The 26,462-nt window shown below is 44.7% G+C and overlaps 2 protein-coding genes and 1 pseudogene across 2 annotated transcripts in view; all 3 read right to left on the bottom strand.

Moving 5' to 3' along the window:
• Positions 1-695: 695 nt before the first annotated feature.
• The window catches only part of LOC141121832 (uncharacterized), a 207,896-nt gene continuing 182,129 nt past the window's right edge, over positions 696-26,462 (bottom strand). Inside the window, 2 exon segments of the mRNA XM_073611548.1 lie at positions 696-733; positions 862-2,043. Coding sequence (XP_073467649.1) covers positions 696-733; positions 862-2,043 — 1,220 coding nt within the window.
• On the bottom strand, positions 2,075-17,340 carry LOC141121894 (uncharacterized). The gene is made up of 8 exons (XM_073611651.1): positions 17,119-17,340; positions 7,292-7,420; positions 6,957-7,091; positions 6,747-6,870; positions 6,533-6,630; positions 6,241-6,447; positions 6,099-6,151; positions 2,075-2,256 (listed from the first exon to the last, which is right to left on the bottom strand). The coding sequence occupies exons 2-8, from the start codon at positions 7,385-7,387 to the stop codon at positions 2,196-2,198; spliced, it is 774 nt and encodes a 257-aa protein (XP_073467752.1). The 5' UTR covers positions 7,388-7,420; positions 17,119-17,340; the 3' UTR covers positions 2,075-2,195.
• On the bottom strand, positions 17,621-18,091 carry LOC141121899 (ribosomal protein eL22-like pseudogene; annotated as a pseudogene).

Below are 26,462 nucleotides of genomic sequence, written 5' to 3'. Positions count from 1 at the left end.
TACGCTCGACTCGAACATCGGGACCATCCTTACTGATCACATGGTAAAGCGCCTACGTCATTAGCTCTTTGCCACAATCAGTGATGAGCAGTGTCCAAGGGACGCAGCGCACCACTGATCGACACACTACTCGCCCCGTGTGCACGCATGCGTGGCAAGAATGGGAGGACATCATATGATGTCTTCCCAGAACAATAGCAGTCCCACTGTTATTGTACTTTAACTGAATATTTTAAATATTGTTGGTTGAAATAACTTACATTCTGCAATGTCTACTGTAATTATTAGTGCATGGGTATGATCTCAGTAATTAGTATGAAACCATTCCCGACAAAGGAAACTATGGGGTCTTCTTAAAGAAAATTTGTTGGACAAATGTGACAATCATTCATTCAGTCATTACAAATTCTGCCCATAATTTAACTCAGCGATTTCCTATGATCATCAGCTCCATCTAGTGGCCATAATAAGACATTTTGCCTCAATCAGTAAAAAATGCACAATTCCTCATTACGGCCACTAGATGGAGCCAATGATCATAATGCTGGTCACATTTGTTCAATTATTTATTTTTTTTAAATAAACCTCATAAGTGTTTGTGAAAGCTTACACCACAAAATGTACTCAGCCAATGAAAGGTAATGACTCCATTTTTATTTTTCTACTGCTATCAATGGCCAACACGGTACAACACTTCATCCCTGTCTTTGATGATCTCTGATCTCCTTATGAACTGTTTATTACATGATGAAGATCAGCCATGGAGTATATCTGAGGTCTATATCAGGGTGTGCTTCTTCCCCACATGAGAACTGTGAACATTCATATAGAAGATATTTCCCGCACTCAAGACACTAATACACCCAAGGGTTGTGTGGGACCCCTGATGTTCAGGAAGACAGGACTTCAGTGAGGAACAATTCCCTCACTCAGGACAGGAATATGGCTTCTCCTCTGTGTGAGATCTCTGATGTCTGTAAAGATGGGACTTCTGTGAAAAACATTTCCTACACTCAGGACAGGAATGCACTTTTTCTCCCGTGTGAGATCTCTGATGTCTGTAAAGATCAGACTTCACTGAAAAACATTTACTGCATTCGGGACAGGAATACGGCTTCTCCCCCGTGTGAGATCTCTGATGTCTGTAAAGATGGGACTTCACTGAAAAACATTTCCTGCATTCGGGACAGGAATACGGCTTCTCCCCTGTGTGAGATCTCTGATGTCTGTAAAGATTGGCCTTGTCTGAAAAACATTTCCCGCACTGAGGACAGGAATACGGCTTCTCACCTGTGTGACATCTCTGATGTATGTAAAGATTGGACTTCTGTGAAAAACATTTCCCGCACTCAGAACAGGAATACATCTTCTCTCCAGTGTGCAATTTCTGATGTGTGTGAAGACTGGACTTCTGTGAAAAACATTTCCCGCACTCGGGACAGGAATATCGCTTCTCTCCTGTATGAGACCTCTGATGTATTTGAAGACTGGACTTTTGTGAAAAACATTTCCCACACTCAGGACAGGAATGCACCTTTTCCCCTGTGTGAGATCTCTGATGTCTGTAAAGATCGGACTTCTCTGAAAAACATTTCCTGCATTCGGGACAGGAATACGGCTTCTCCCCTGTGTGAGATCTCTGATGTCTGTAAAGATGGGACTTCACTGAAAAACATTTCCTGCATTCGGGACAGGAATACGGCTTCTCCCCTGTGTGAGATCTCTGATGTTTGTAAAGATTGGCCTTGTCTGAAAAACATTTCCCGCACTCAGAACAGGAATACATCTTCTCTCCAGTGTGCAATCTCTGATGTGTGTGAAGACTGGACTTCTGTGAAAAACATTTCCCACACTCAGAACAGGAATATCGCTTCTCTCCCGTATGAGACCTCTGATGTATTTGAAGACTGCCCTTTTGTGAAAAACATTTCCCGCACTCAGGGCAGGAAAGTGACTTATCTCCTGTGTGACACCTTTTATGTACATTAAGACGAGATTTAAAACGGAAACACTTCCCGCACTCAGTACAGGAAAACCTCTTCTCTGTTGGAAGGACGGCACTGTCCCCCACAGTCTGAGGTTCCTCAGGATAAGAGGAATACGATGGTCCATCTACACTGTGTGGTGCCGGATGGACATTTGAGGTAGCCGGGTTTTCTCCTGGACTATACTGTGTGATGTCCTCATCTTCTACTTTACAGTCTGAAGACAAAGTGAGACAATCCTCTGAGGTTTTCCTCATCTCCCGTCCATCTACTAAAAAAGAAAAAAGATTATCACTAGACATGAGCAGATTGGTTCCCCTAAACCAGGACTCCGCCCACATCAGGCAGCTTTGTCTCTGAGGATCTTACAATTCCACCCTCAAGGTAATTAGTAAATGGGTCCTCTGATCTCCTACCAGTTCATTTCTTTATACATGGACCTTAGTCAGAGAGTGAGGAAACAACGAGAACTGTCTTTTATAGGAGTGACAGTGATGAGGGGATTATAGGATGAGTGTCCCCACCCCCTCTATCACTCATTGTCATCTTCCCAACACAAGAAGTCCTGCGCTTCCTTATTTAGTCCATGAATTAGTCATGAATAACAGCGGGGCTGAGCCCCACCAGAGGTCAGAGAGTGAGGATGGGGGAGAACAACCAAGATGAAGACTGGACTGATCCTGAAGACCACCATCATTGGGTTATTGACTCCTCCCTTATTATCACTTTCTGTTTAACCACTTAACAACCGGCCCATAGCCGAATGACGGCTGAAGGGTGGTTGCTTAACTCTGGGAGGGCGTACTATGACGTCCTCCCAAAATTCCCCTCTCGCGCGCCCCCTGGGGCGCGCCCCCGAACACATCTGTACCCGGCGCATCACGGATCCCGGTAAATGGCCGCTGATCCCGGCCGTTTACCATGTGATCGCTCCGTCAAATGACGGAGCGATCACATGTAAACAAACCGGCATCATCTCATGACGCCGGTTCCTCTCTCCCCTTCTGTGTACCGATCGGTACACTGTGAGTGGAGAGGGGGATGGATGGATGGCTGCAGCGCTGTGGGCTGGATGTGTAGTGCCCACAGCGCTGCACAGTGACATCCAGCCATTCAGCCATCCCTAATGCTCTGCAATGCCCTGCACTAATCTGCAATGCCCTGCAATACTCTGCAATGCCCCCACAATACTCCACAATACTCTGCAATACCCCCACAATACTCTGCAATACCCCGCAGTACTCTGCAATACCCCGCAGTACTCTGCAATACCCCGCAATACTCTGCAATACCCCGCAATACTCTGCAATACCCCGCAATACCCCACAGTACACTGCAATACCCCGCAATACTCTGCAATACCCCATAATACTCTGCAATACCCCGCAGTACTCTGCAATACCCCACAATACCCCGCAATACCCCGCAATACTCTGCAATACCCCACAATACCCTGCAATACCCCGCAGTACTCTGCAATACCCCGCAGTACTCTGCAATACCCCACAATACTCTGCCATACCCAGCCATACTCTGCAATACTCGGTGATACCCAGCCATACCCAGTCATACTCGGCGATACCCTGCAATACCCTGCCATACTCTGCAATACCCCGCCATACTCTGCAATACTCAGCCATACCCAGCCATGCTGAGCCATACCCTGCCATGCTGAGCCATACCCTGCCATGCTGAGCCATACCCTGCCATGCTGAGCCATACCCTGCCATGCTGAGCCATACTCAGCCATACCCAGTCATGCTCAGCCATACTCGGCCATACTCGGCCTCTGTATGTGGCCAGGCTGTGGAAGTCTCTCACATGTGGTATCGCCGTACTCAGGAGGAGTAGGATAATCTATTTTGGGGTGTCATTTTTGGTATGTACATGCTATGTGTTAGAAATATTGTATAAATGGACAACTTTGTGTTAAAAAAAAAAAAAAAGCGTTTTAACCACTTCCCGCCCACCGGCTGTCATACAACGTCCTTGACTTTGTGCGGGGATATCTGAATGATGCCTGCAGCTACAGGCATCATTCAGATATCAGCTTTTTCAGCCGGCGATTCCCTACACCATAACAATGATCATAGCGGGCTGTTCCACTGCTTGATCATTCTTACGGGAGATGAGAGGGGATGTCCCCCCTCCTGCCGCCCTCCAGTGCTTCTACCGACTCACCGCTACAATCGAAGCCAGGGTCTTTTTTTTTTTTTTTCAGGCTTTCCAGCCTAGAGGTGAGATGTGTGGTCTTATTGACCCCATATCTCACTGTAAGGAGGACCTGTCATGCCATATGGATGCTTACATTCCTTGTAATAGGAATAAAAGTGGTCAAAAAAAATATTTTTTTGGAAAAAAAGCATCAAAATAAAATAAAGTAAAATGAACAATAAAAAAAAAAAAATTTAAAGCGCGCCTGTGTGCTCGCATGCAGAAGCGAAGGCATACGTAAGTCCCGCCCACATATGAAAACAGTTTTCAAACCACACATGTGAGGTATCGCTGCGATCGGTAGAGCGAGAGCAATGATTTTGGCCCTAGACCTCCTCTGTAACTCAAAACATGTAACCAGTAAAAAATGTTAAAACGTCGCCTATGGGGATTTTTGAGTAGCAAAGTTTGGCGCCATTCCACAAGCACATGCAATTTTGAAAGGTGACATGTTGGGTATCTATTTACTCGGCGTAACTTCATCTTTCACATTATGCAAAAACATTGGGCTAACTTTACTGTTTTGCGCAAATACCGTGCGAGATAAAAAGTTGCAATGACCACCATTGTATTCTCTAGGGTCTTTCCTAAAAAAACATATATAATGTTTTGGGGTTCTATGTAATTTTCTAGCTAATAAATGATGATTTTTACATGTAGGAGAGAAATGTCAGAATTGGCCTGGGCACTCCAGAACACCTGAAGGTGCTCCATGCATGTTGGGCCTCTGTATGTGGCCACGCTGTGTAAAAGTCTCACACATGTGGTATCGCCATACTCGGGAGTAAAAGCAGAATGTGTTTTGGGGTGTAATTTGTGGTATGCATATGCGGTGTTTGAGAAATAACCTGCTAATATGACAATTTTGTGAAAAGAAAAAAAAAGTGAAAAAAAAAACTTGATTTTGCAAAGAATTCTGGGAAAAAACTCACCATGCATCTTTCTAAATACCTTGGAATGTCTTCTTTCCAAAAAGGGGTCATTTGGGGGGTATTTGTACTTTTCTGGCATGTTAGGGTCTCAAGAAATTAGATAGGCCGTCAGTACTTCAGGTGTGATCAATTTTCAGATATTGGCACCATAGCTTTTGAACTCTATAACTTTCACAAAGACCAAATAATATCCACCGATTTGGGTTATTTTTACCAAAGATATGTAGCGGTATAAATTTTGGCCAAAATATATGAAGAAAAATTACTAATTTGCTAAATTTTATAACAGAAATGAAGAAAAATGCATTTTTTTACAGATTTTTCGGTCTGTTTTCTTTTACAGCGCAAAAAATAAAGAACCCAGCGGCGATTAAATACCACCAAAAGAAAGCTCTATTTGTGTGAAAAAAGGACAAAAATTTCATATAGGTACAGTGTTGCATGACTGAGTAATTGTCGTTCAAAATGTGAGAGCACCAAAAGCTGAAAATTGGTCTGGTTATTAAGGGGGTTTAAGTGCCCAGTGGTCAAGTGGTTAAGGTTCCAAAGTTTGAGGATGTTATCACATTATTATCAACATGCAAAAGTCTGTGCTCCAATCAAATCATCAGATATAAAATGTCCAGATGGTAGGAAATGGGTGCAAAAGAAGTAAGGTCTATGTAATACACAACTTATTATATGGGATCAAAAAGTTAGGACTACACAGTATCAGAATGATGTAATGTACAACATAGAGTATATAGTGTAAGGGTAAAGACTCAAATTATTGGTATGCAGTAGTCAGTGGCAACAGGTTGATATCACCCAGTCCTTGCCCTACTCTGGGCCAATCAGTGAGCAGTATGGGTGGAGGAATGCATTTAGTGTTAATGATCCACCTGTGCTGATCTCTGAAGGAGTGTCCTCCTCTATAAATGTCCCCGTTATTCCATTCTCCATAGACTGCTGATCATCCCTCACATACCTCTCTTCTTCTTCTGCTTTACCTTCAACTTTAGAATCTCTCAGGTTACCACTCTGAATATGTAAAAAAAATGACATCAATTGTAACAATGCAGATAATGTACAGATCCTAATGATACTATCAGTGATTGTTCCTCATCTACCTGATGATGGTGAGGTATGGTGTGACCTTCCTGTGTGGAATCCCGGGAATACAGAGGACGGGGACATCTCTCTGGTGGGTTCCTGATATTAGGTGGCTCCATCATATCCTTGTGTCCTTCTGAAAACTCCTCCATCACTCCATACTCCTCATCCTCCTCCTTATACTCATTTTTAACATCAATATTATCATCCCAGAGGATTCCAGTCTAAAAGATATAATGAAATATTAATTGTAACAAACATGCTGTGTATTAATCATACTGTAACTACCAATAATTATCAATTATCTACCTGATGATGGTGAGGGATGGTGTGATCTTCCTGTGTGGAATCCCAGGGATACAGAGGACAGGGACATCTCTCTGGTGGGTTCCCATTACTGGATCCATCTGTAGGAAACACACACACTGACTGAATACATTGTTTCTATGTGTTTATCAGATGATGGGGTATCTAGGTGGACCCTCTGTACCACTCTCTCCTTTACAATAAAGTCTCCTCTTACCCGGTGATGTGAGGGGCGGCTGATTGTCCATCATGATGTCCTTGTAGAGATCCTTGTGTCCTTCTAAATACTCCCACTCCTCCATGGAGAAATAGACAGTGACATCCTGACACCTTATAGGAACCTGACACACACAATGATACAGTCACCATCCAGACACATCCCTTGTCTGTTACTGGATAATGTCCCAGAATTCCCAGCACCGCTCACCTCTCCTGTCAGCAGCTCCATCATCTTCTTGATGACTTCTAGAATCTTCTGCATGTTGTGTCTCTCATATTTTAGGGAGTCACATGGAGGCACTGTGATGGTCATATGATCACCTGACTTCACAAGAGGAAATCTCTGTATTGAGGAACCAATAGGAATATTATGTTAGAATCCCAGAATCCTCCTCACCTCTCCGGTCAGGTCTGCGTTTTATTAATAGAGATAAGAGTGATGTCATGTGACTTCCTAGAATCCTTCACACCTCTCCGGTCAGGTCTGTGTTTCATTAATAGAGATAAGAGTGATGTTATGTGACCTCCCAGAATCCTCCTCACCTCTCCGGTCAGCAGGTAGATGATCTCCAGGGTGAGGTTTAGTATCTTCTCAGCCATGTGACTCCGGTCCTCCTCCATCCTCAATGGTGCCATCATTTGATCTATACAGGTCTCCTTGTAGACGGATAACTTAGGGAAATGAAAGTAAGAATTATTTGTATGGTATTGGTCACTAGGGATGGGCGAACGGTTCGGCCCGAGCATAAGTTCGGGCCGAACTTTGGTAGTTCGGATGTTCTGTGGACCCCGAACAATATGCGGTGTTTGGGGCAATTTTGAAAGCCGCCGGAACACCTTTAAAGTCTATGGGACACTAACATGAAAAATCAAGTGTTCATTTTAAAGGCTTATATGCAAGTTATTGTCATAAAAAGTGTTTGGGGACTCGGGTCCTGCCCCAGGGGACATGTATCAATGAAATTTTTTTTTTTTAAAACGAACGTTTTTTCGGGAGCAGTGATTTTTTAATGCTTAAAGTGAAACAATAAAAATGAAATATTCCTTGAAATATTGTGTCTGGGGGGTGTCTGTAGTATGCTTGTAAAGTGGCGCATTTTCCCAGTGTTTAGAACATTACCACAGCAAAATGACATTTCTAAAGGAAAAATTGTCATTTAAAACTGATCGCGGCTGTAATGAATTGTCGGGTCTCTGCAAAATAGATAAAACTCATTGAAAAAAAAGAGTATGGGATCCCCCCAGTCCATTACCAGGCCCTTTGGGTCTGGTATGAATATTAAGGGGAACCCCGAATCAAAAACATAACCTGGCAGGCCGCAGGAAAAGAGAGCGCCCCCCCTCCTGAACCGTACCAGGCCACATGCCGTCAACATGGGGAGGGTGCTTTGGGGTGGCCCCCCAAAGCACCTTGTCCCCATGTTGATGGGGACAAGGGCCTCATCCCCATCCCTTGCCTGGTCGTTGTGGGGGTCTGTGGGCGGGGGACTTATCGGAATCTGGAAGCCCCCTTTAACAAGACCCCCAGATCCCGGCCTCCCCCCCCTGTGTGAAATGGTAACGGGGTACAAATGTACCCCTACCATTTCACAAAAAAAGTGTCAAAATGTTAAAAATGACAAGACACAGCTTGGGGACAAGTTCTTTATTAAAAAATAAAAATGTCCCATGATGTCCATTCATCTTCTTCTATCTCCCGCGACAGACCAAAAAATAAAAAACCCCGCCTCTATGGGAGGCTCCCGCCGTGTGACGCTTCTTCACTTGTGACAGTTCTTATATAACTGAGGGCGGGCCACCCGGTGAGGTACCTGGGTGACCCCGCCCCCTCTGACACCACGGAGACTTCCTTATGGCTTCCCCGTAGTGTCAGAGGGGGGCGGGTCACCTGTTTACGTCACCGGGTGGCCCCGCCCCCTCTAACGCCACAAAATAAATATACCACATTTAATGAGGTGCAGGTAATGAAGGTGTTAATGTCAAATATTCTCCCTGTAGCACAAGACTTGAATTAACATATTTTTCTACTCTTGTCGTTATTAATAGCACAAACAGTACAAGCCCGGTAAGGATGATAACCCTTAGATTTTTTAAAAAACTACACCCTATTAGGGGCATCCAAAATATTAGGTGCTACTTGGAGTTTAAGGGGGGGAACCCCTTTGAAAATAACTTGTGGCCGGTCTGGGAGGACTGGACCCAAAACCTTATCATTTTTAAGAATTCCCCAATGTTTGGAAAATTTTTTTAATGTCAGGATATTGTTGGGAATAAGTGGTGATCATTGATCCATGCTCCCCACTTCATTAATGACTCTGTTTAAATCACTAGGTGATTCTCAATGAATCTTTCTTTCAGAGTAGCAGCCTGTATAAGAAAGTCTTCCTTAAGAGTACAATTCCGCCGCAAAAGGGGGAATTGGCTCCTGGGCACTGATTTGAGCCATGAGGGGTGATGGAAGCTCCCTTGTCCAATATACCCATTTCTATCGGTACTCTTAAAAAAAGTGGATATATTAAAAGTGCCAACTTTGACCTGTATGATCAGGTCCAAAAAGTTAATTTTACTAGTGCTGCTCTCAAACTGTAGCACAATCCCCAGTGAGTTATCATTGAGTTGATGCATAAAGGTGGTGACTAATAGCATATCGCCATCCCACAGGAGGAGGATGGCATCTATATATCTACCCCAGAAGACTAATTCTGGTCTTCTGTTGGAATAGACGACATCCTCCTCCCATTTGGCCATAAATAAATTGGCCATGCTTGGCGCGAATTTTGCACCCATAGCGACCCCTCTGTTTTGGAGGTAATGAGTACCCCCAAACCAGAAGTAATTATGGGTCATGGTATATTTTAATAAATCTAGGATGAACTCTCGTTGTGCAGAAATCAACTCAACATCTCTGTTTAAGAACAAGTCCACCGCTTCTAAGCCATCTGCGTGGGAAATGATAGTGTACAGGGATGCCACATCAGCAGTGGCTAGTCACTAGACTAGCTGCGCCACCCACCGATGTCACCAGTATAGAGAAAAGAGGTGACTGCACAATCCATTCGCCTTCCCATGTGTACCCTGATGTCCTGATGTTTTGTGACCATCTGGCTTTTCCCATCTTTTGGCCGTGTGTGATGGGAGTGTCATTCTGAGTTAATGTTGAGCCTCGGCATCATTTGATTACATCGCGCATTTTTTACATTGTTCTGGTAAGCAGTTTGGCAGCACGTGGGTGTGCTTTCCTTGTGCCCATATTATTGCCCGTTCATCTGCTCCACCTATAACTATCCATCCTCCATATCACATCCCTCTGCCACCCCTGCCCATTCCCCCTCTGACTGCCACCCCAGTTCAGACCCCCTTTCTCCATTCCTGTACCTTATCCCACCCTTTGTCATCACTTAATAAAATCAGTGGCTGCATTGTGCCATGTTTGGAGTCACAGAGAACCTCGCTGGGCTCTGTGGGAAGCGATTGGTGGAGGTTGAGCCCTGTGTGTGTGCAAGATCAGTGGAGGTGAGCCTTGTGTGCGAGATCGGTGGAGGTGAGCCCTGTGTGTGTGAGATCGGTGGAGGTGAGCCCTGTGTGTGCGAGATCGGTGGAGGTGAGCCCTGTGTGTGTGAGATCGGTGGAGGTGAGCCCTGTGTGTGTGCAAGATCGGTGGAGGTGAGCCCTGTGTGTATGCGAGATCGGTGGAGGTGAGCCCTGTGTGTGTGAGATCGGTGGAGGTGAGCCCTGTGTGTGTGAGATCGGTGGAGGTGAGCCCTGTGTGTGAGAGATCGGTGGAGGTGAGCCCTGTGTGTGTGCGAGATCGGTGGAGGTGAGCCCTGTGTGTGTGCGAGATCGGTGGAGGTGAGCCCTGTGTGTGTGCGAGATCGGTGGAGGTGAGCCCTGTGTGTGTGAGATCGGTGGAGGTGAGCCCTGTGTGTGTGAGATCGGTGGAGGTGAGCCCTGTGTGTGAGAGATCGGTGGAGGTGAGCCCTGTGTGTGTGAGATGGGTGGAGGTGAGCCCTGTGTGTGTGCGAGATGTGTGTGTGCGAGATCGGTGGAGGTGAGCCCTGTGTGTGCAAGATCGGTGGAGATGAGCCCTGTGTGTAAGATCGGTGGAGGTGAGCCCTGTGTGTGTGAGATCGGTGGAGGTGAGCCCTGTGTGTGTGAGATTGGTGGAGGTGAGCCCTGTGTGTGTGAGATCGGTGGAGGTGAGCCCTGTGTGTGTGAGATCGGTGGAGGTGAGCCCTGTGTGTGTGAGATCGGTGGAGGTGAGCCCTGTGTGTGTGAGATCGGTGGAGGTGAGCCCTGTGTGTGTGTGTGTGCGAGATCGGTGGAGGTGAGCCCTGTGTGTGTGAGATCGGTGGAGATGAGCCCTGTGTGTAAGATCAGTGGAGGTGAGCCCTGTGTGTGTGAGATCGGTGGAGGTGAGCCCTGTGTGTGTGAGATTGGTGGAGGTGAGCCCTGTGTGTGTGAGATCGGTGGAGGTGAGCCCTGTGTGTGTGAGATCGGTGGAGGTGAGCCCTGTGTGTGTGAGATCGGTGGAGGTGAGCCCTGTGTGTGTGAGATCGGTGGAGGTGAGCCCTGTGTGTGTGTGCGAGATCGGTGGAGGTGAGCCCTGTGTGTGTGCGAGATCGGTGGAGGTGAGCCCTGTGTGTGTGCGAGATCGGTGGAGGTGAGCCCTGTGTGTGTGCGAGATCGGTGGAGGTGAGCCCTGTGTGTGTGCGAGATCGGTGGAGGTGAGCCCTGTGTGTGTGCGAGATCGGTGGAGGTGAGCCCTGTGTGTGTGCGAGATCGGTGGAGGTGAGCCTTGTGTGTGCGAGATCGGTGGAGGTGAGCCCTGTGTGTGCGAGATCGGTGAAGGTGAGCCCTGTGTGTGTGAGATCAGTGGGGATGATCACAGGGACCCTTCATGGTTTCTTGAACCAGGTCCCTCAAAGTTCTAGTTCAGGGGTCTCAAACTCAAATTACCTGAGGGCCACAGGACAAATTTTCACATCCAATGGGGGCCACATGCAAACTGTCCTTTCCCCCAGCATTGGTGTCAGCGGACGCACTATTAACCCCCGGCACTGGTGTCAGCAGACGCAATATTAACCCCCAGCACTGGTGTCAGCAGACGCAATATTAACCCCCCCAGCATTACCCCCTACACTCCACAAATACCCCCCCCCCCACACTCCACTTCACAAATATCCCCCTTTACACTCCACAAATACCAACCCCCCCCCCCCACACACACACACAAACACTCTCCAAAAATACCCCCTCTTCACAAATTTCAACCCCAGTCGCGCAACTAAGGACTTTGCTCAGCCTCTGTGTGATGGCTCACTTACCTCTCCTCCTGGCAGTTAGCTGGTGGCCTGATCTTTTGCCTGCCGAGTCCTCTCCTCCTGTCAAGTCCTGACTTCATCACAGGCCTAGTGGCAGGGCACCCTGAGAACGCCACAATCTTCCGCCCTGACCCTGGATCGGGGGCCAGTGTTCTGTCGAAGTGCCCGCTATCAAATAGTGCCTGGGACGAACTGCGCATGCGCCGTACATAATAGCACAGCAGCTGATTTTACGCTCAGCTGTTGTGTCCGCGAGACGGCGCCTGCGCACAATAGCCGACTGAAGACATTTTTTAGATGTGGGGCGGAATTTAACATGAAGGGCGCGGATGTTTTCAATGATGGCCAGTGCTGCAAAGATGGGGGACAGAATTTTTAACAATGCCCAAACAAATCTGCTAAACAGATCTTTATCTGCTATTCTTGCTGGAGGGCCTATTTAGCTAGTTAAAGGTTTAAAATTCTGCCCCTTTCTTTGCAGCAGCGGCCATCCTTGAAAACATCCGCTCCCTTCATGTTAGATCAGCACTGGCCTTCAATGAAAACATCCGCCCCCTTCATGTTAGATCAGCACTGGCCTTCAATGAAAACATCCGCCCCCTTCATGTTAAATTCCACCCCTCACCTACACGAGCGTGCCTCGGCACAATCTGACTGAAAAATGTCTTAATTCGGCTATTGTGCGCAGGCGCCGTCTCGCCGACACAACAGCTGATCGTAAAATCAGCTGTTGTGCTATTACATATGGCGCATGTGTAGTTCATCCAGGTGTTTTGTCGATAAATGCACCCATCCAATAGTGCCCGGGCTGAAGGCGCATGCGCCATATGTAACATCACAACAGCTGATTTTACCATCAGCTGTTGTGATGGTGAGACGGCGCAGGCGCACAATAGCCGACAGAATTTTTTTTTGTCAGATTGTGGCCCGCACTCCCGTGGCGAGTTCATGTCCATGAGGGGCGGATTTCTGCACATTGTGGGCGGAGTTTATGGGCACTTGGGGTGGAATTACATGGCCAATGCTGCAAAAAAATAAAACTTTGTGATGGGCGTATTTTAAAATTTCTTGTGGGTTGATTTATGGGTACTTTGGGGTGGAATACCACAAAGTTTTATCTTTTTTGCAGCACTGGCCATCTAATTCCGCCCCAAAGTGCCCATAGATCCACCCACAAGAAATGTAGAAATCCTCCCATCACAAAGTTTTGCAGCACTGGCCATATAATTTCGCCCCCAAGTGCCCATAAATCCTCCCACAACGTGTAGAAATCCACCCATCATGGACATGAACTCGCCACAGGAGCGCGGGTGAGCGGTGGGCACAACCTGACAGAAAAAAATTCTGTCGGCTATTGTGCGCCTGCGCCATCTCGAGGTCACAACAGCTGATGGTAAAATCAGCTGTTGTGATGTTACGTACGCCGAATTTGTCTTCAGCCCGGGCACTATTCGATGGGGGCATTTCTCGACAGAACGGGTGGGCGGGGCGATGGGCGGATCCTCCCTCCGCTCTGCTCTTCTGTGTTGTGCACGCTGGGCTGCAGCAGCAGAGGGAGGATCAGAGAGAGAAAGCTCCCAGCCGCTGCCACCCACCCAGGATCGGCCCTGCCCGTGGGCTATTTGTAACCGGTCCGCAGGCCGCAAATGGCCCGCGGACCGGTACTTTGAGACCCCTGTTGTAGTTACATCTCTGCTCAGAGCCCTCAGTATTTTCCTCCGTCTGACACCAATGAAGGGACATGTTCTTCATGACAGGCTGGGGAATGTTTTCTTCCTCCTGATCAGCAATATAAGGGGCTCTATGCTCCATACTCCTGACCCCTGCACTCCATCATTGTGTTGGCTGCCTGTGTGAAGGAATGTGATGTAGATAATAATAATAGTAATCTGAAAATGTCTATTTTCTTATGTGCATACATATTTTTCTCCTTACTCATTATATAAGTAAACAGGTTTGCTCTGTTCCTATATTTTCTCAAGATGGCGGGTACCCCCTACATCCCACACATCAGAAGAACGCGGAACTGAAGATAAAACCAAAGACAGCCAAACCTCGTTATGAACATTCTCCATTTTCTTTTTCTATCTTAACCAATGAGATGTACCTATTAGACTAACATAGCAATGACGTATTTGTGTGTATAAAACATTAACACCGCCTTGAATAAATTAGAAGTGTAACAAGTAACGGAGCTGAGCGTGTCTCAGAGTGTTTACTTTTATATGCATGCATATCAACACTTTCAAAATTAGAGGCAGCAGCAGATAACCTTGGGCTCGATTGGAGCTCTTAATCATTTCCATAACACCTGTATAGTGTAATAATTGCCCTCTGTAGGTCATGTATGGTCAGGATGGTCATTGTCTTGTCTATTTATTGTCAGTGCTGTGTGTTTAGAGGAATATATTATTAGAATTTATCTCCAAAAATAAAGAGAATGTTCCGGCCCCATAAATGGGGAAATGTTCTGCCCCTGAAGGGGTTAATCTACAAATAATAAATATTTGGGCAGCGCTTGCACTATGGACAAAATATCTGAATCCACAACACGATAGTTCCAATAAAACTTCCTGATATCAAAGTGTCAGACAACTCCTGGGGAAACCTGGCAGAACTTACTCAGAAAAAACCCCGGCTGTAGATGACTAGGTGTGCTGGGCTCTGTAGTCCCACAGAGTTTGTGGTGCCTGTGAATCAATAGACACCTCTATAGCAGTAAATGGGGAATACCGGCATAAGGAGCAGAACAGCCAATCCACTGCCAGAGTCCCGACCGCAGACACTCCGGTGGATGGCAACTGGCCTGGATACCTCTTAGATGTAACCAGAGAGTGCGCCTCTCCTAACCTGGTGACATCCAATGTATTTGGATTGGAAAATGCCAATCTTTGTCCAGGAGGGCAATTGGCAGGTGAAGAGGTCCTAAAAAATGCTCCTACCTCCCCCCAGATTCCATTTATAGCCCAGAATAACTTAAAGGAGTTGTAAAGTCTCATGGTTTGCATTCTATGCATTAAGGTGAAAAACCTTCTGTGCTGCAGCACCCCCCCTTTTCCTTATCTGAACCCGATCGTTCCAGCGACGAGAACGAGCCCAGCAGCTCCAGCCGCTGTCTCCCACTGCTGTCAATCAAACACAGTGACACGGGAGCCAGGGGCGGGGACAAGTCCTGCTGTCTGTGTCAATGGACACAGCAGCAGGACTCGGACGCGCACCGGCATGAGTGCCCCCATGAAATGTGTGGGGGCACCCGATGAAGAGGAGGAGCCAGGAGCGCCTCAGAAAAGGAGGATCGGGGCTGCTCTGTGCAAAACTCTTGCACAGAGCAGGTAAGTATAACATGTTTGTTTTTGGGTTTTTTTAACCGAACCTTTACTAAACATTTTAAACATCTTCTATATCATCATATATCACTAAATACAAAACTTTACTTATAATCATCAATAACTGGTAAAACAATATTAAAATACTATAAAAATGCATAAAACAGATGAATCAAAAGCAAACAGCTCAATATCAATATTCAGTCCAGCCGGAGTAATTGTACTGAGATGAAAAATCCATTTTGTTTCCCATCTGGAAGTCTTTTTGATAAAATTCCCCCTCCCCCCCCCACTCCGGGTTCACCATCTCATCCCCCCAATATCCAGTCCCTTTCAGACTCCTATTGTGAGACTCATCATAGTGTCTCTGACTGGAGTCAAGCCATCAGACAGTTGCAAATCAGTGGTCTTGCTATCAGACAAGTTTTTTTGGTTGGATATTCAACACAGAAAAACTAAATATAACGTAATGTAATATATAAAATAATGATTACACAGAGTTGTCACACATACATCACCCTCTCTAACATTTACATTACGGTGTGATTTTACTGTGGATATTTAAAGATACAGAGCCCCAAATTTTAACCCATTGGCTACATAGTGACATTTTTCCAATACTTCTAAATGGGTTAAAAAAAATTCTCCCATTGGACCAATACGTTTACACTGCAGATGTGTCATACACACCCCCCTCTATGATATCTTATAATACGGTAAAATTTTACTGTGGAAATTTAAAGATACAGAGCCCCAAATACCAACCCATTGGCTACATAGTGACATAATTGCAATATTTCAAATTGGGTTCAAAACCAATTCTCCAATTGGACCAATACGTTTACAATGCAGATGTGTCATACACACCCCCCTCTATGATATCTTACAATACGGTATGATTTTACTGTGGAAATTTAAAGATACAGAGCCCCAAATATCAACCCATTGGCTGCATAGTGACATTTTTTAACCCATTTAGAAGTAGTGGAAAAATGTCACTATGTAGCCAATGTGTTGGTATTTGGGACCCTGTATCTTTAAATTTCCACAGTAAAATCTTACCGTATTGTAAGATATCATAGAGGGGAGTGTGTGTGACACATCTGCATTGTAAACGTATTGGTCCAATTGGAGAATTGGTTTTGAACCCAATTTGAAATATTGCAATTATGTCACTATGTAGCCAATGGGTTGATATTTGGGGCTCTGTATCTTTAAATCCCCACAGTAAAATCTTACCGTATTGTAAATGTTAGAGAGGGTGATGTAACATATAATATAATGATTATACAGAGCTGTCACACATCCATTATGTTATATTTAGTTTTTGTGTGTTTAAAATCCAACCAAAAAATACTCGTCTGATAGCATGACCACTGATTTGCAACTGTCTGATGGCTTGACTCCAGTGTGTCTCTGGAGGGGCGCTGATCATTCCTGTGTAAAATCTTACAGAAATCTTCCCTAATCCCAACCTTTAATTATCATTTCATTCCCCCCACATACAATGTCTGGAACCGACATTTACTGACATCAATAACTCCCCTCGTGGTACAGACCATAAATTCCCTCATTGTAATATACGGGGTTATTCTACATTTCCACACTATATATGTGTGTATCATCATCTGCTGGAGATAAAAGACATCACAGTGACTATGGAGGAAGAGGACGGACATGACGGGGGGTTACTGGGTGTAAATAGAAAATAAGATCTTATTACCTCCTCTACTGGCACTTCCAGCAATGTCTTCTCTCTACTTCCTCCCGACTCACCTCTCACCCGGGAACTTCCTGTGTGTACCTGACATCACTTCCTGTCTGTATTCCATAGAGACTTCCAGAGTGGGTAGAACTGAGATCACCACCTTGTGGAACTCAGAATCAACTGCAGCCCTGAGAAACCTCTCGTAGTGTGAACATGGTTGTGTGCTGTGTGTGTATGCATAGCTCCCAACTGTCCCTGGTTTCGAGGGACTGTCCCTGATTTGGAGCAATGTCCCTCTGTCCCTCATTCCTCCTCATTTGTCCCTCATTTTGGTCAGATCTATATAGGTGTATATAAAATGCACTTTTTATCTATCAAAAAGTGTTATCCAGCGCTAAACCTTTCATCTAATTTCTAAATTGCTGCATGTGTAAATTCCAAAAGCCAATATAAAGGAATAGTAGTGGTGAAAAAAACACTTGTGGGTTTAAGCAATCTTTTATTTATTTTTTTTTTTTTTGCATAAAAGATCTTTATTTGATAAAGACATTTAATCTTCAATTTCAGACTCCTCCTCATTCTGGTTGATTTGGAAGTAGCAAAGCTCATAGGTCTCCTTGTTTGATGCAACTACACGTAACCAATCACGCAGACTGTTCTTCTTGAGGTATTTCTTTGTGAGGTACTTTAGGTACCGTTTAGAAAACTGCTTTTCCGAAACAACGTTAATTTTGTTCTTTTGACGTTCAATATGAACAACGTTCCCAAGATTTCCAGTTTTCCCATTGACCTTCACTCTCTGCTTGAGAAATTGTTCAAAGTTGGCAGAGTCAAAGATGCCATCTTCTACAGGATGGGTAAGATCCAGAGTGAACCTCCAGGTAGCCTTTTTGGATTTCTTCACTGTTGGTGTACTTTTCACCTTTTGCGGCGCCATCTTCTCTCGCTGAGCCTTCATCTTTTATTTTTTTGTACAATTCTCCTTTAAGGGGGTGTGACAAGGGGTGTGTCATATGCCTGCATACTTTTGCTGATAGATGTCCCTCATTCCCATCTAAAAAAGATATAGATGGGGTCATCTTAGAGTTGCCACCTCATCCCTTTAAACCCAAACACATATGAATTACACGGGTTCTAAAGGCTAATTTATTGCAGATAAGGCACCAAGTAAGTTTACTTACCACCTTAATCAGCCACAGAACCTGTGTAATTCATATGTGTTCGGTTTTAAAGGGATGAGGTGGCAACCCTACGTCATCTTCACTCCCACCAAGGGGGGTAGAGATATATTACTGACTAGTCCACCGTTTCTCAGCCAGGGTTCCTCCAAAGGTTTCTAGGGGTTCCTTGAGCAATAAACAATTTCTGTTTCTCAGTAACAACTGCCATCAATGATCTGTAAGGGGGAAGTCTTCTCACTGATGACAATGTAAGAATGTCCTTCTCCCACTGACCACTGCTATAAGGGGATCCTTCTCTCGTTGGTCAACAATGTAAGGGACCACTATACTGACCACTGATATAAGGGGACCCTTCTCCCATTGATCACCAATGTAAGAGACCACTATACTGACCACTGATATAAGGGGATTCTTCTCTCATTGGTCACCAATGTAAGGGACCACTACACTGATCACTAATATAAGGGATCCTTCTCTCATTGGTCACCAATGTAAGGGACCTCTACACTGATCACTAATATAAGGGATCCTTCTCTCATTGGTCACCAATGTAAGGGACCACTACACTGATCACTAATATAAGGGGATCCTTCTCTCATTGGTCACCAATGTAAGAGACCACTACACTGACTACTGATATAAGGGGGTCCTCTCTATGGTCTCCAATATAAGGGGCCACTACACTGACCACTGATATAAGGGAATCCTCTTTGACCCTCTAGAAGAACTAACTTCGACTACAAAATGCATCAGCAGGAGCTAGACAGTGTGTGTGAAGCTTCTAAGGAGTCGGGTATCTGTCAGCTCTGGTTCACAGAGCGGTCTCCGGTGTGATAGAGTGCAACCGGGAAACTGCAAGGCAGAGCCGGGCTCCAGTCTGATCTGGTTCGAAGCTTGTTATTATATTTGTATGTGAGGGTCTTTTTTTTTTTTTAAATAAACTTGTTCCGTTTGACAGTGTCACACTATGTGGATGTTTTTGTTCTGTTCAAATTCCTTCTGCAGAATGTGAAACATCCGAGACATACGAGCTCCAAAGAGGGTCTGACAGTGGCAGGGCTGAGCCAGTCAGTTGGATATCTCTATGTCTGCCTGCTACACTGGAGAAAGTTGGGCAATAGAGAACCGTGAGTGTATGTCCATGTGAATGGTGGTGGGATACACTTATTTATATGTAGCGGTACCCCCATAGGAGCCATCAGTATTAAAGGTCTCTTAGCTGTTTTCTTTGAATTGCCCTGCAGCCAGGCACTCCTTTGGCTCAATGATCAGTCTAGGGCAAGCATGTCCAAAGTCCGAACGGCCCCCCTGGTAATTTGGACATGTATATCTTTTGTGGCCCGCAACGAATCCCCAAGCGCCACAAAAGATATATATGCTGTATATAAAAGATACGCTGTGCTAAGGTGAAAATATCAATCTGGAGATTATTAATGCATATGAGGTATACTGAAAATACCGCATAAGCGGCTTATCCAGCCACAGCAAGGCACAAAGGATATATATATATAAAACAAGTGATTTTAAAGCGCAATGTGTAAATAATATACTAGATGTATACATTAGAATGAGAGTAGCGATTACTGAACTACTACCTGTATATATAATGGATGAAAAAATCATTTATATAGTCTGAAATTTACCGTGAAAAAAAAAATATATGTATATAAATAAATATATCAGAGTGATAAGTGCAAAATACAACAAAGTGCCAAATGCCACACAATGAGTGTGAATATCAAATCCAAGATGTGGTATGTGATTATTAAAGTCCAATATATGAAAGAAATGCACATAAAGTCCATAAAAACAGTCCATAAAAAATCCAACGTGTGTGCATTAATCTTAGTGCTTAGTGCTCAGAATCCCATGCTCAAGTGCCATCCAGTGACCCCCCCCCCGGGGACAGCCGCTCACCTCAGAGCGTGCGACTCAGCTGTGAGACTGAGTCTAAACACGCTTATGAGCCATCCCCCGGCTCAGTGATGCAATCCAGATACACAGTTTTCAGCAGCAACTCCACAGTTAGGAATAAAGAAAAAGAAAAACTGGATAGTGTGATATAGTTTATAAATATTTATTAGGATAAAAGCTCCCTACATTTAGGGTACTCACATTTGCAAGGTGCGTGAGTGCACCAATCTGATAACAGTCTCCAAAGTTTGCCTCAAAGTTTACCTGTCAGGAGGGATAAGCTGTGCATCGCATCTCAGTGGAGTGAAAGGCTCCGTGCTCCATCCTGGCCCTTTCCCTATGCGTGTTCGACACAGGGTCACGTGTCTTCATCAGGGGGATTTGATTGGACGGACGCTCTGCAGCCTAAATATAGTCATCACTGCCATTTTGCCGTGGATTTGCAGACACTCTAGTGCCAGGCTCCATGTGTTATTTCTCAGTGTATTGAACAGCGCCGCAGAAAGCAACAAGCATCTGCCAAACTAGGATTTACAGCTGTGTATATGGGGAACGAGTTAATAAAGTCCAACTCATAGCCCAAAAGGAAATATCCACATATAGAGAAATATATAAACAGCCAATGTGATGTTTGTGCAGGACGGAGACCGATGTTCAGCATATATTATCCCAAACATACAAAATATACCAGTGCTACTGTATGACAAGGCAGTCTAACAGTAAATATCCACAATCAAATCTCATGTGTAATGGATGACTTCTAAGTATATCCCTAATACCATGTTGATTATATGTAGTGTCACTTAATAATCTTGTGTACTATGGATATATTTAAAATCAACATCCTCATGTGGTAGCAACAATCTGTTACAAAATGGGAACATCCCCAAGACCTATATGCACCCCCAAAATACATTAGAGATGAATATGACATAAAATTGAAGATAACATTAGATCCAAAGTAGAAATTAAAACACGTATAAAACGAATGTATACATGCGTGTGTAGGTACGCACACATATATATATATAATTCTATAGAGGCACTACATTTCATAGAAAAATACATTAGAGATGAATATGACAAATTGAAAATAACATTAGATCCAAAGTAGAAATTAAAAATTAAAATACGTATAAAGCGCATGTATACATGCGTGTGTATAGGTACGCACACATATATATAAAATATTATAGAGGCACTATATATGCTGGTTGCCTTGGAGGGGACAAGGAGGGGGCAGGATGAGTGACGTACATACAGGAGAATTTCCTGTTTACATGGCGGCCTCTGTAAAAGGAAGTCCCATCTACTACGCTGCCATTGGACGGAGGCGGGACTTTGTATTAAAGAGACCGTGGAGAAAACAGATTCTCCTGTATGTAATCTGTTGGTGCTTGTCCCACCCCCTCCCTGTCCCCTCTGAGGCTGTAGATGGGCATGGATCAGGCTGCACTGATGTCAATGGAGGTGCTGCATTCATGTCAATGGAGGTGCTGCATTCATGTCAATGGAGGTGCTGCATTCATGTCAATGGGGTGCTGCATTCATGTCAATGGTGGGACTGCATTGATGGCAATGGTGGTACTGCATTCATGGCAGGGGGTGCTGCATTCATGGCAATGGTGGCACTGCATTCATGGCAATGGTGAAACTGCATTCATGGCAATGGTGGGGCTGCAGATGGGCACTGATAAGGCTGCATTGATGGGCACTGACCCTTATTTTGCTTCACAGTTCTTTATTTAAAATTTTAGTTTTTCTCCTGAAACTTCCCTCTTAAAGTGAATGTTCGTGTTATACGCCAATAAATACGGTATATTCAGATAACACACCCGAGCTCATCTCTTCACCACACTCAGCTACAAAGGCAGGAGAATTCTTGTTGGGCAGTGTATTAGTGCTCGGACGAACACTCTTATGCCACGTACACACGGTCGGAATTTCCGACAACAAATGTTCGATGGGAGCTTGTTGTCAGAAATTCCGACCGTGTGTAGGCTCCATCGGACATTTTCCGTCAGAATTTCAGACAAACAAAATTTGAGATCTGGATCTCAAATTTTCCAACAACAAAATCCGTTGTCGGAAATTCCGATCGTGTGTACACAATTCTGACACACAAAATTCCACGCATGCTCGGAATCAAGCAGAAGAGCCGAACTGGCTATTGAACTTCAATTTTCTCGGCTCGTCTTACGTCACCGCGTTCTTGACTTTTGGAATTTCCGACAACATTTGTGTGACCGTGTGTATACAAGACAAGTTTGAGCCAACATCCGTCGGAAATAAATCCAGGATTTTGTTGTCGGAATGTGCGATCGTGTGTACGCGGCATTAGACCAAATTTTAATGGTTCAAAGAATGTCAGGCAAAATGGTCGGCCCTCACGCATGTTCACTTCATCAAATCTGGCCCTCTTTAAAAAAAAGTTTGGACACCCCTGGTCTAGCCGGTTCCCGACCAGCGCTAGCCGATGTACGTCGGCAGAATGGCATGGCTGGGCAAATGGGCATACCTGTACGTCCATTTGAATTCCCCGCGTCGCTTTAACTGACAATTGCGCAGTCGTGCGACGTGGCTCCCAAACAAAATTGACGTCCTTTTTTTCCCACAAATAGAGCTTTCTTTTGGTGGTATTTGATCACCTCTGCGGTTTTTATTTTTTGCGCTATAAACAAAAAAGTGTGACAATTTTGAAAAAAAACGCATTATTTTTTACTTTTTGCTATAATAAATATCCCCAATAAATATTTTTTTTTTTTTTTTTTACCTTTAATTCCTTTTATATCGTCCCTCTGAGTACTTTAATGTACCAATTTAGCAGCAAGTCCTCCCTTGTTCCCAACTCCTAAGCTCAATCTGTAGTGGCCCTAAAGCCCAGTGACTGATGGATCTTTATCATTTTCTGGGTCTGATTAAAGGGGGAAGGGACTCGTATAAGGAAGTAAAAATGTAGAAAAGATAAAGGAAAAGCAGGAAAGGGATATATAATAAAAGACTTATGGGCTCCCCATGCCCGTTCTTTGCTAAACTGCCCAGAGTTACACAAAAAGTTTACTTATTCCCAAATCAACCCCCCCACCCCCCCTCAAAATTTAACCTGCTAACCATCAAGATTATTTATTTAATCAAAATAAGAAAAAACAATAAAAAAGAAAAATAGGACACACAAATAAAAAAAAAAAAAAAAAAAAAAAAGAAAATATGCGTACCAAAATCACTTCACTATAGCGCTCCTTGATCTCAAGGATCTCAGTTACCTATATAGTTACATGAAGCCCCTCTCTTGGACTAATCCTTCGCCTTGCCTACTAGGGACCACCTACTTTCTCTAGCCATGGCTTCCACATGCTTTCAAATTCCTGAAGGTTGCCTCTCTTTATATACTCCACCCTTTCCCTACTCAGAGTATCATTAATAGTAGAGATCCAGTCTTTCACCGAGGGGGGGTCTTTTGATTGCCATCTTAGTGTTATCATCTTCCTAGCCTGAAACAAGGCCCGCGTGATGGCCAGTGTGGTGCTTAGTCTCTCCCCCAGAACTCTTCTATGCCCCAGGATACAGGTTATGGCCTCTTTTACTACTGTAGTGCCAAAGATACTTCCCAGGTTTCCGGTCACTTCTTCCCAGTATCTAAATAGCTTGGGACACCTCCACAGCATGTGGATGAGGTCTCCCGACCTCTGACATCTGGGACAGTTGTCATTAGGCCTTCCCCCAAATTTAAAAAGTCTCTTAGGTGTATAGTAGGATCTATTCAACAAAAGTAGATGAGAGAGCCGCTGTCAAGGGGACACCGAGACCTGTACACTCAGTTCCAAGGTTTTCGCCCATTGTTCCTGGGTCATTCCCCCTATATCCTCTTCCCATTTGGCTTTTAGTCCGTGGAGTATCCCCCCGCTATTATCTGGTTTACTTAGTTGATCATAAATTCTTGAGATTAGACCTCTAGTAGGGTTTACCTGCATTATGCACTGAAGTAGAGGCATTTCTTCCCAGCGCGGAGTCTGAGCTTTGAATTGTGCTTTAAGAGCGTGTTCTATCTGGAGATATAGGAAGAAGGAGCTCTGAGGTAGTTTGAATTCCCCTACTAATTCCGGGAAACTCTTTAGCTTGGTGTCGTTATAAAGCTGGCTTAGCCTTCTGATGCCAAGGTTCATCCATTCCCCAAAAGTACCTATTTTAAGAACTTCCTGTAAATTACGGTTATTCCAAATAGGAGTATAAACTGTTGGATCATCATATCCCATCATTTTCTTGACAGTTTTCCAGAGTTTAATTAGCAGCTTGATAGTTGGATAATTGTCATGGAACATATCCGCCTCTAGAGCTTCAACTAGGGTGTTATGTGGAGTACTTAGCAATAGCAATTTGCCATTGGGGGTGCCGCCTTTCGGTATCCCACATCCTAGCAGCTGCTGTAGCTGAGTTGCTAAGAAGTAGCACTCGGGGTGTGGGAGGGCAAAGCCCCCCTCCCGTGTGGGTAGCTGAAGCACTCGAAGTCGAATCCTGGCTTGCTTCCCCTTCCAAATCAACTCCCTAAAGAGGCTATCAATTCTTTTGAACCACTTCTTGCCTATCCAGACTGGCGAGTTGTGCAGGATGTATAGCAATTGTGGCATCCAAACCATTTTTATTAAGTTACATCTTCCTGCGGCAGACAGGGGCAGGCGCCTCCAGATTCCTATTTTTTGTTTCAGCTTTGTTAAAAGAGGGGCGAGGTTTGTACTGATATACCGGGTTGGATCCTTCGTCAGAACTATTCCCAGGTATTTCAAGGCGTCCACCATTACCATCTGGGGTATATCGCATGCTGTTAACTCGCTGATGGGATCTATGGGCATAAACTCGGACTTCTCCCAGTTTATCTCTAAACCAGAGAAGCTGCCGAAATCCTTCACTATCCTCATCGCACTCAGTAGTGAATTTCTCGAGTCCCCCAGGAATAACAAAATGTCATCTGCATATAGCGCGATTTTTTCTTCGCCCGATTTTCGCAGAAAACCAGTTATCGCTCTGCTTTCCCTTATGGAGATGGCCAGGGGTTCCATCGCCAACGTGAACAGCAAAGGAGAGAGAGGACACCCCTGCCTAGTCCCCCTTTCCAGCTCAAACCAATCTGAAAATTCGTTGTTAATTTTTAGTCTTGCCTTAGGGCGGGTATATAACATTCTAATCCACCTTATAAAAGACGTACCAAATCCGAATTTCTCCAACACGCGCCATATATAGCCCCACTCCACGCTATCAAAAGCCTTAGATACATCGAGGGTCATTAACGCTCTCGAGCCTACATTTTCCGATGGTAACTGTAAATTCAAAAACGCTCTTCTAATGTTCAGGCTCGTAGATCTATTGGCTATAAAGCCCGCCTGGTCCTCGTGTATCAATTTATGAATAACTCCGTTCAATCTTACTGCTAGCACCTTGGCAAGAATTTTTACGTCAGTACAAAGTAGAGAGATTGGTCTATAGGCGGTTACATCCAGTGGGTCTTTCCCTTCCTTCTGTAATACAGTAATTGTTGCTTCTAACATTGAAGCAGGCAACTGGCCCCCCTCAAGTGACCCCTCCAAGGTTTTTAGTAGTTCAGGGATCAGCACTTCACCATACTGCTTATATGTCTCGCTTGGAAGGCCATCGGGTCCGGGTGACTTAAGACTTGCCATGCCCGCTACTGCTTGTTGCAGTTCTGCTAGCGTTATTGGGGAGTCTAATATGGCGCTTTCTTCCTGTGATATCATAGGAATCGTTAGCCCCTCCAAAAAGTCCTCCATCATCGCCTCCTTGCCCTTTTTCTGCGAAGAGTAGAGTTTTTTATAATACCCCCTGAAGACTTGTACAATTTCTGGGGTGCTTGAGGTTATATCTCCACTCTGTAATCTAATAGCGAGGACCGTGGATGGAGCTGCATTTGATTTTACAAGCATAGCCAATGTTCTTCCTACTCTTTCCCCCTCCACACTAAATTCCTGTCTCTGAAGAAGGCGCCTAATCTCTGCTTTCTGCATGACCACTAATTTATACTTTTGTTGTTTCTCTTGCCAGGTGCTTTCTAGCTCCGGGGTTGGATTTCTGATAAAGTTATTTTCGGCCTTGAGAGCATCCCTCAGAATCCCCTCTTCCTCACTCCTAGCCTCTTTATTAAATTTAGCCATCTGCTGTATTAGGACCCCTCTAAGAAATGCCTTGAGGGTGTCCCATAGCACAGGGGGAGCCGCCGAGCCCTGATTGAACTCCACGAATTCCCTTAAAGTGGGG

This window comes from Aquarana catesbeiana, unplaced genomic scaffold (assembly GCF_042186555.1).
Source record: "Aquarana catesbeiana isolate 2022-GZ unplaced genomic scaffold, ASM4218655v1 unanchor233, whole genome shotgun sequence".
NCBI lineage: Eukaryota > Metazoa > Chordata > Amphibia > Anura > Ranidae > Aquarana > Aquarana catesbeiana.
Note: the sequence above shows the minus strand (reverse complement) of the source record. Positions and strands in the feature narration are given on the sequence as shown.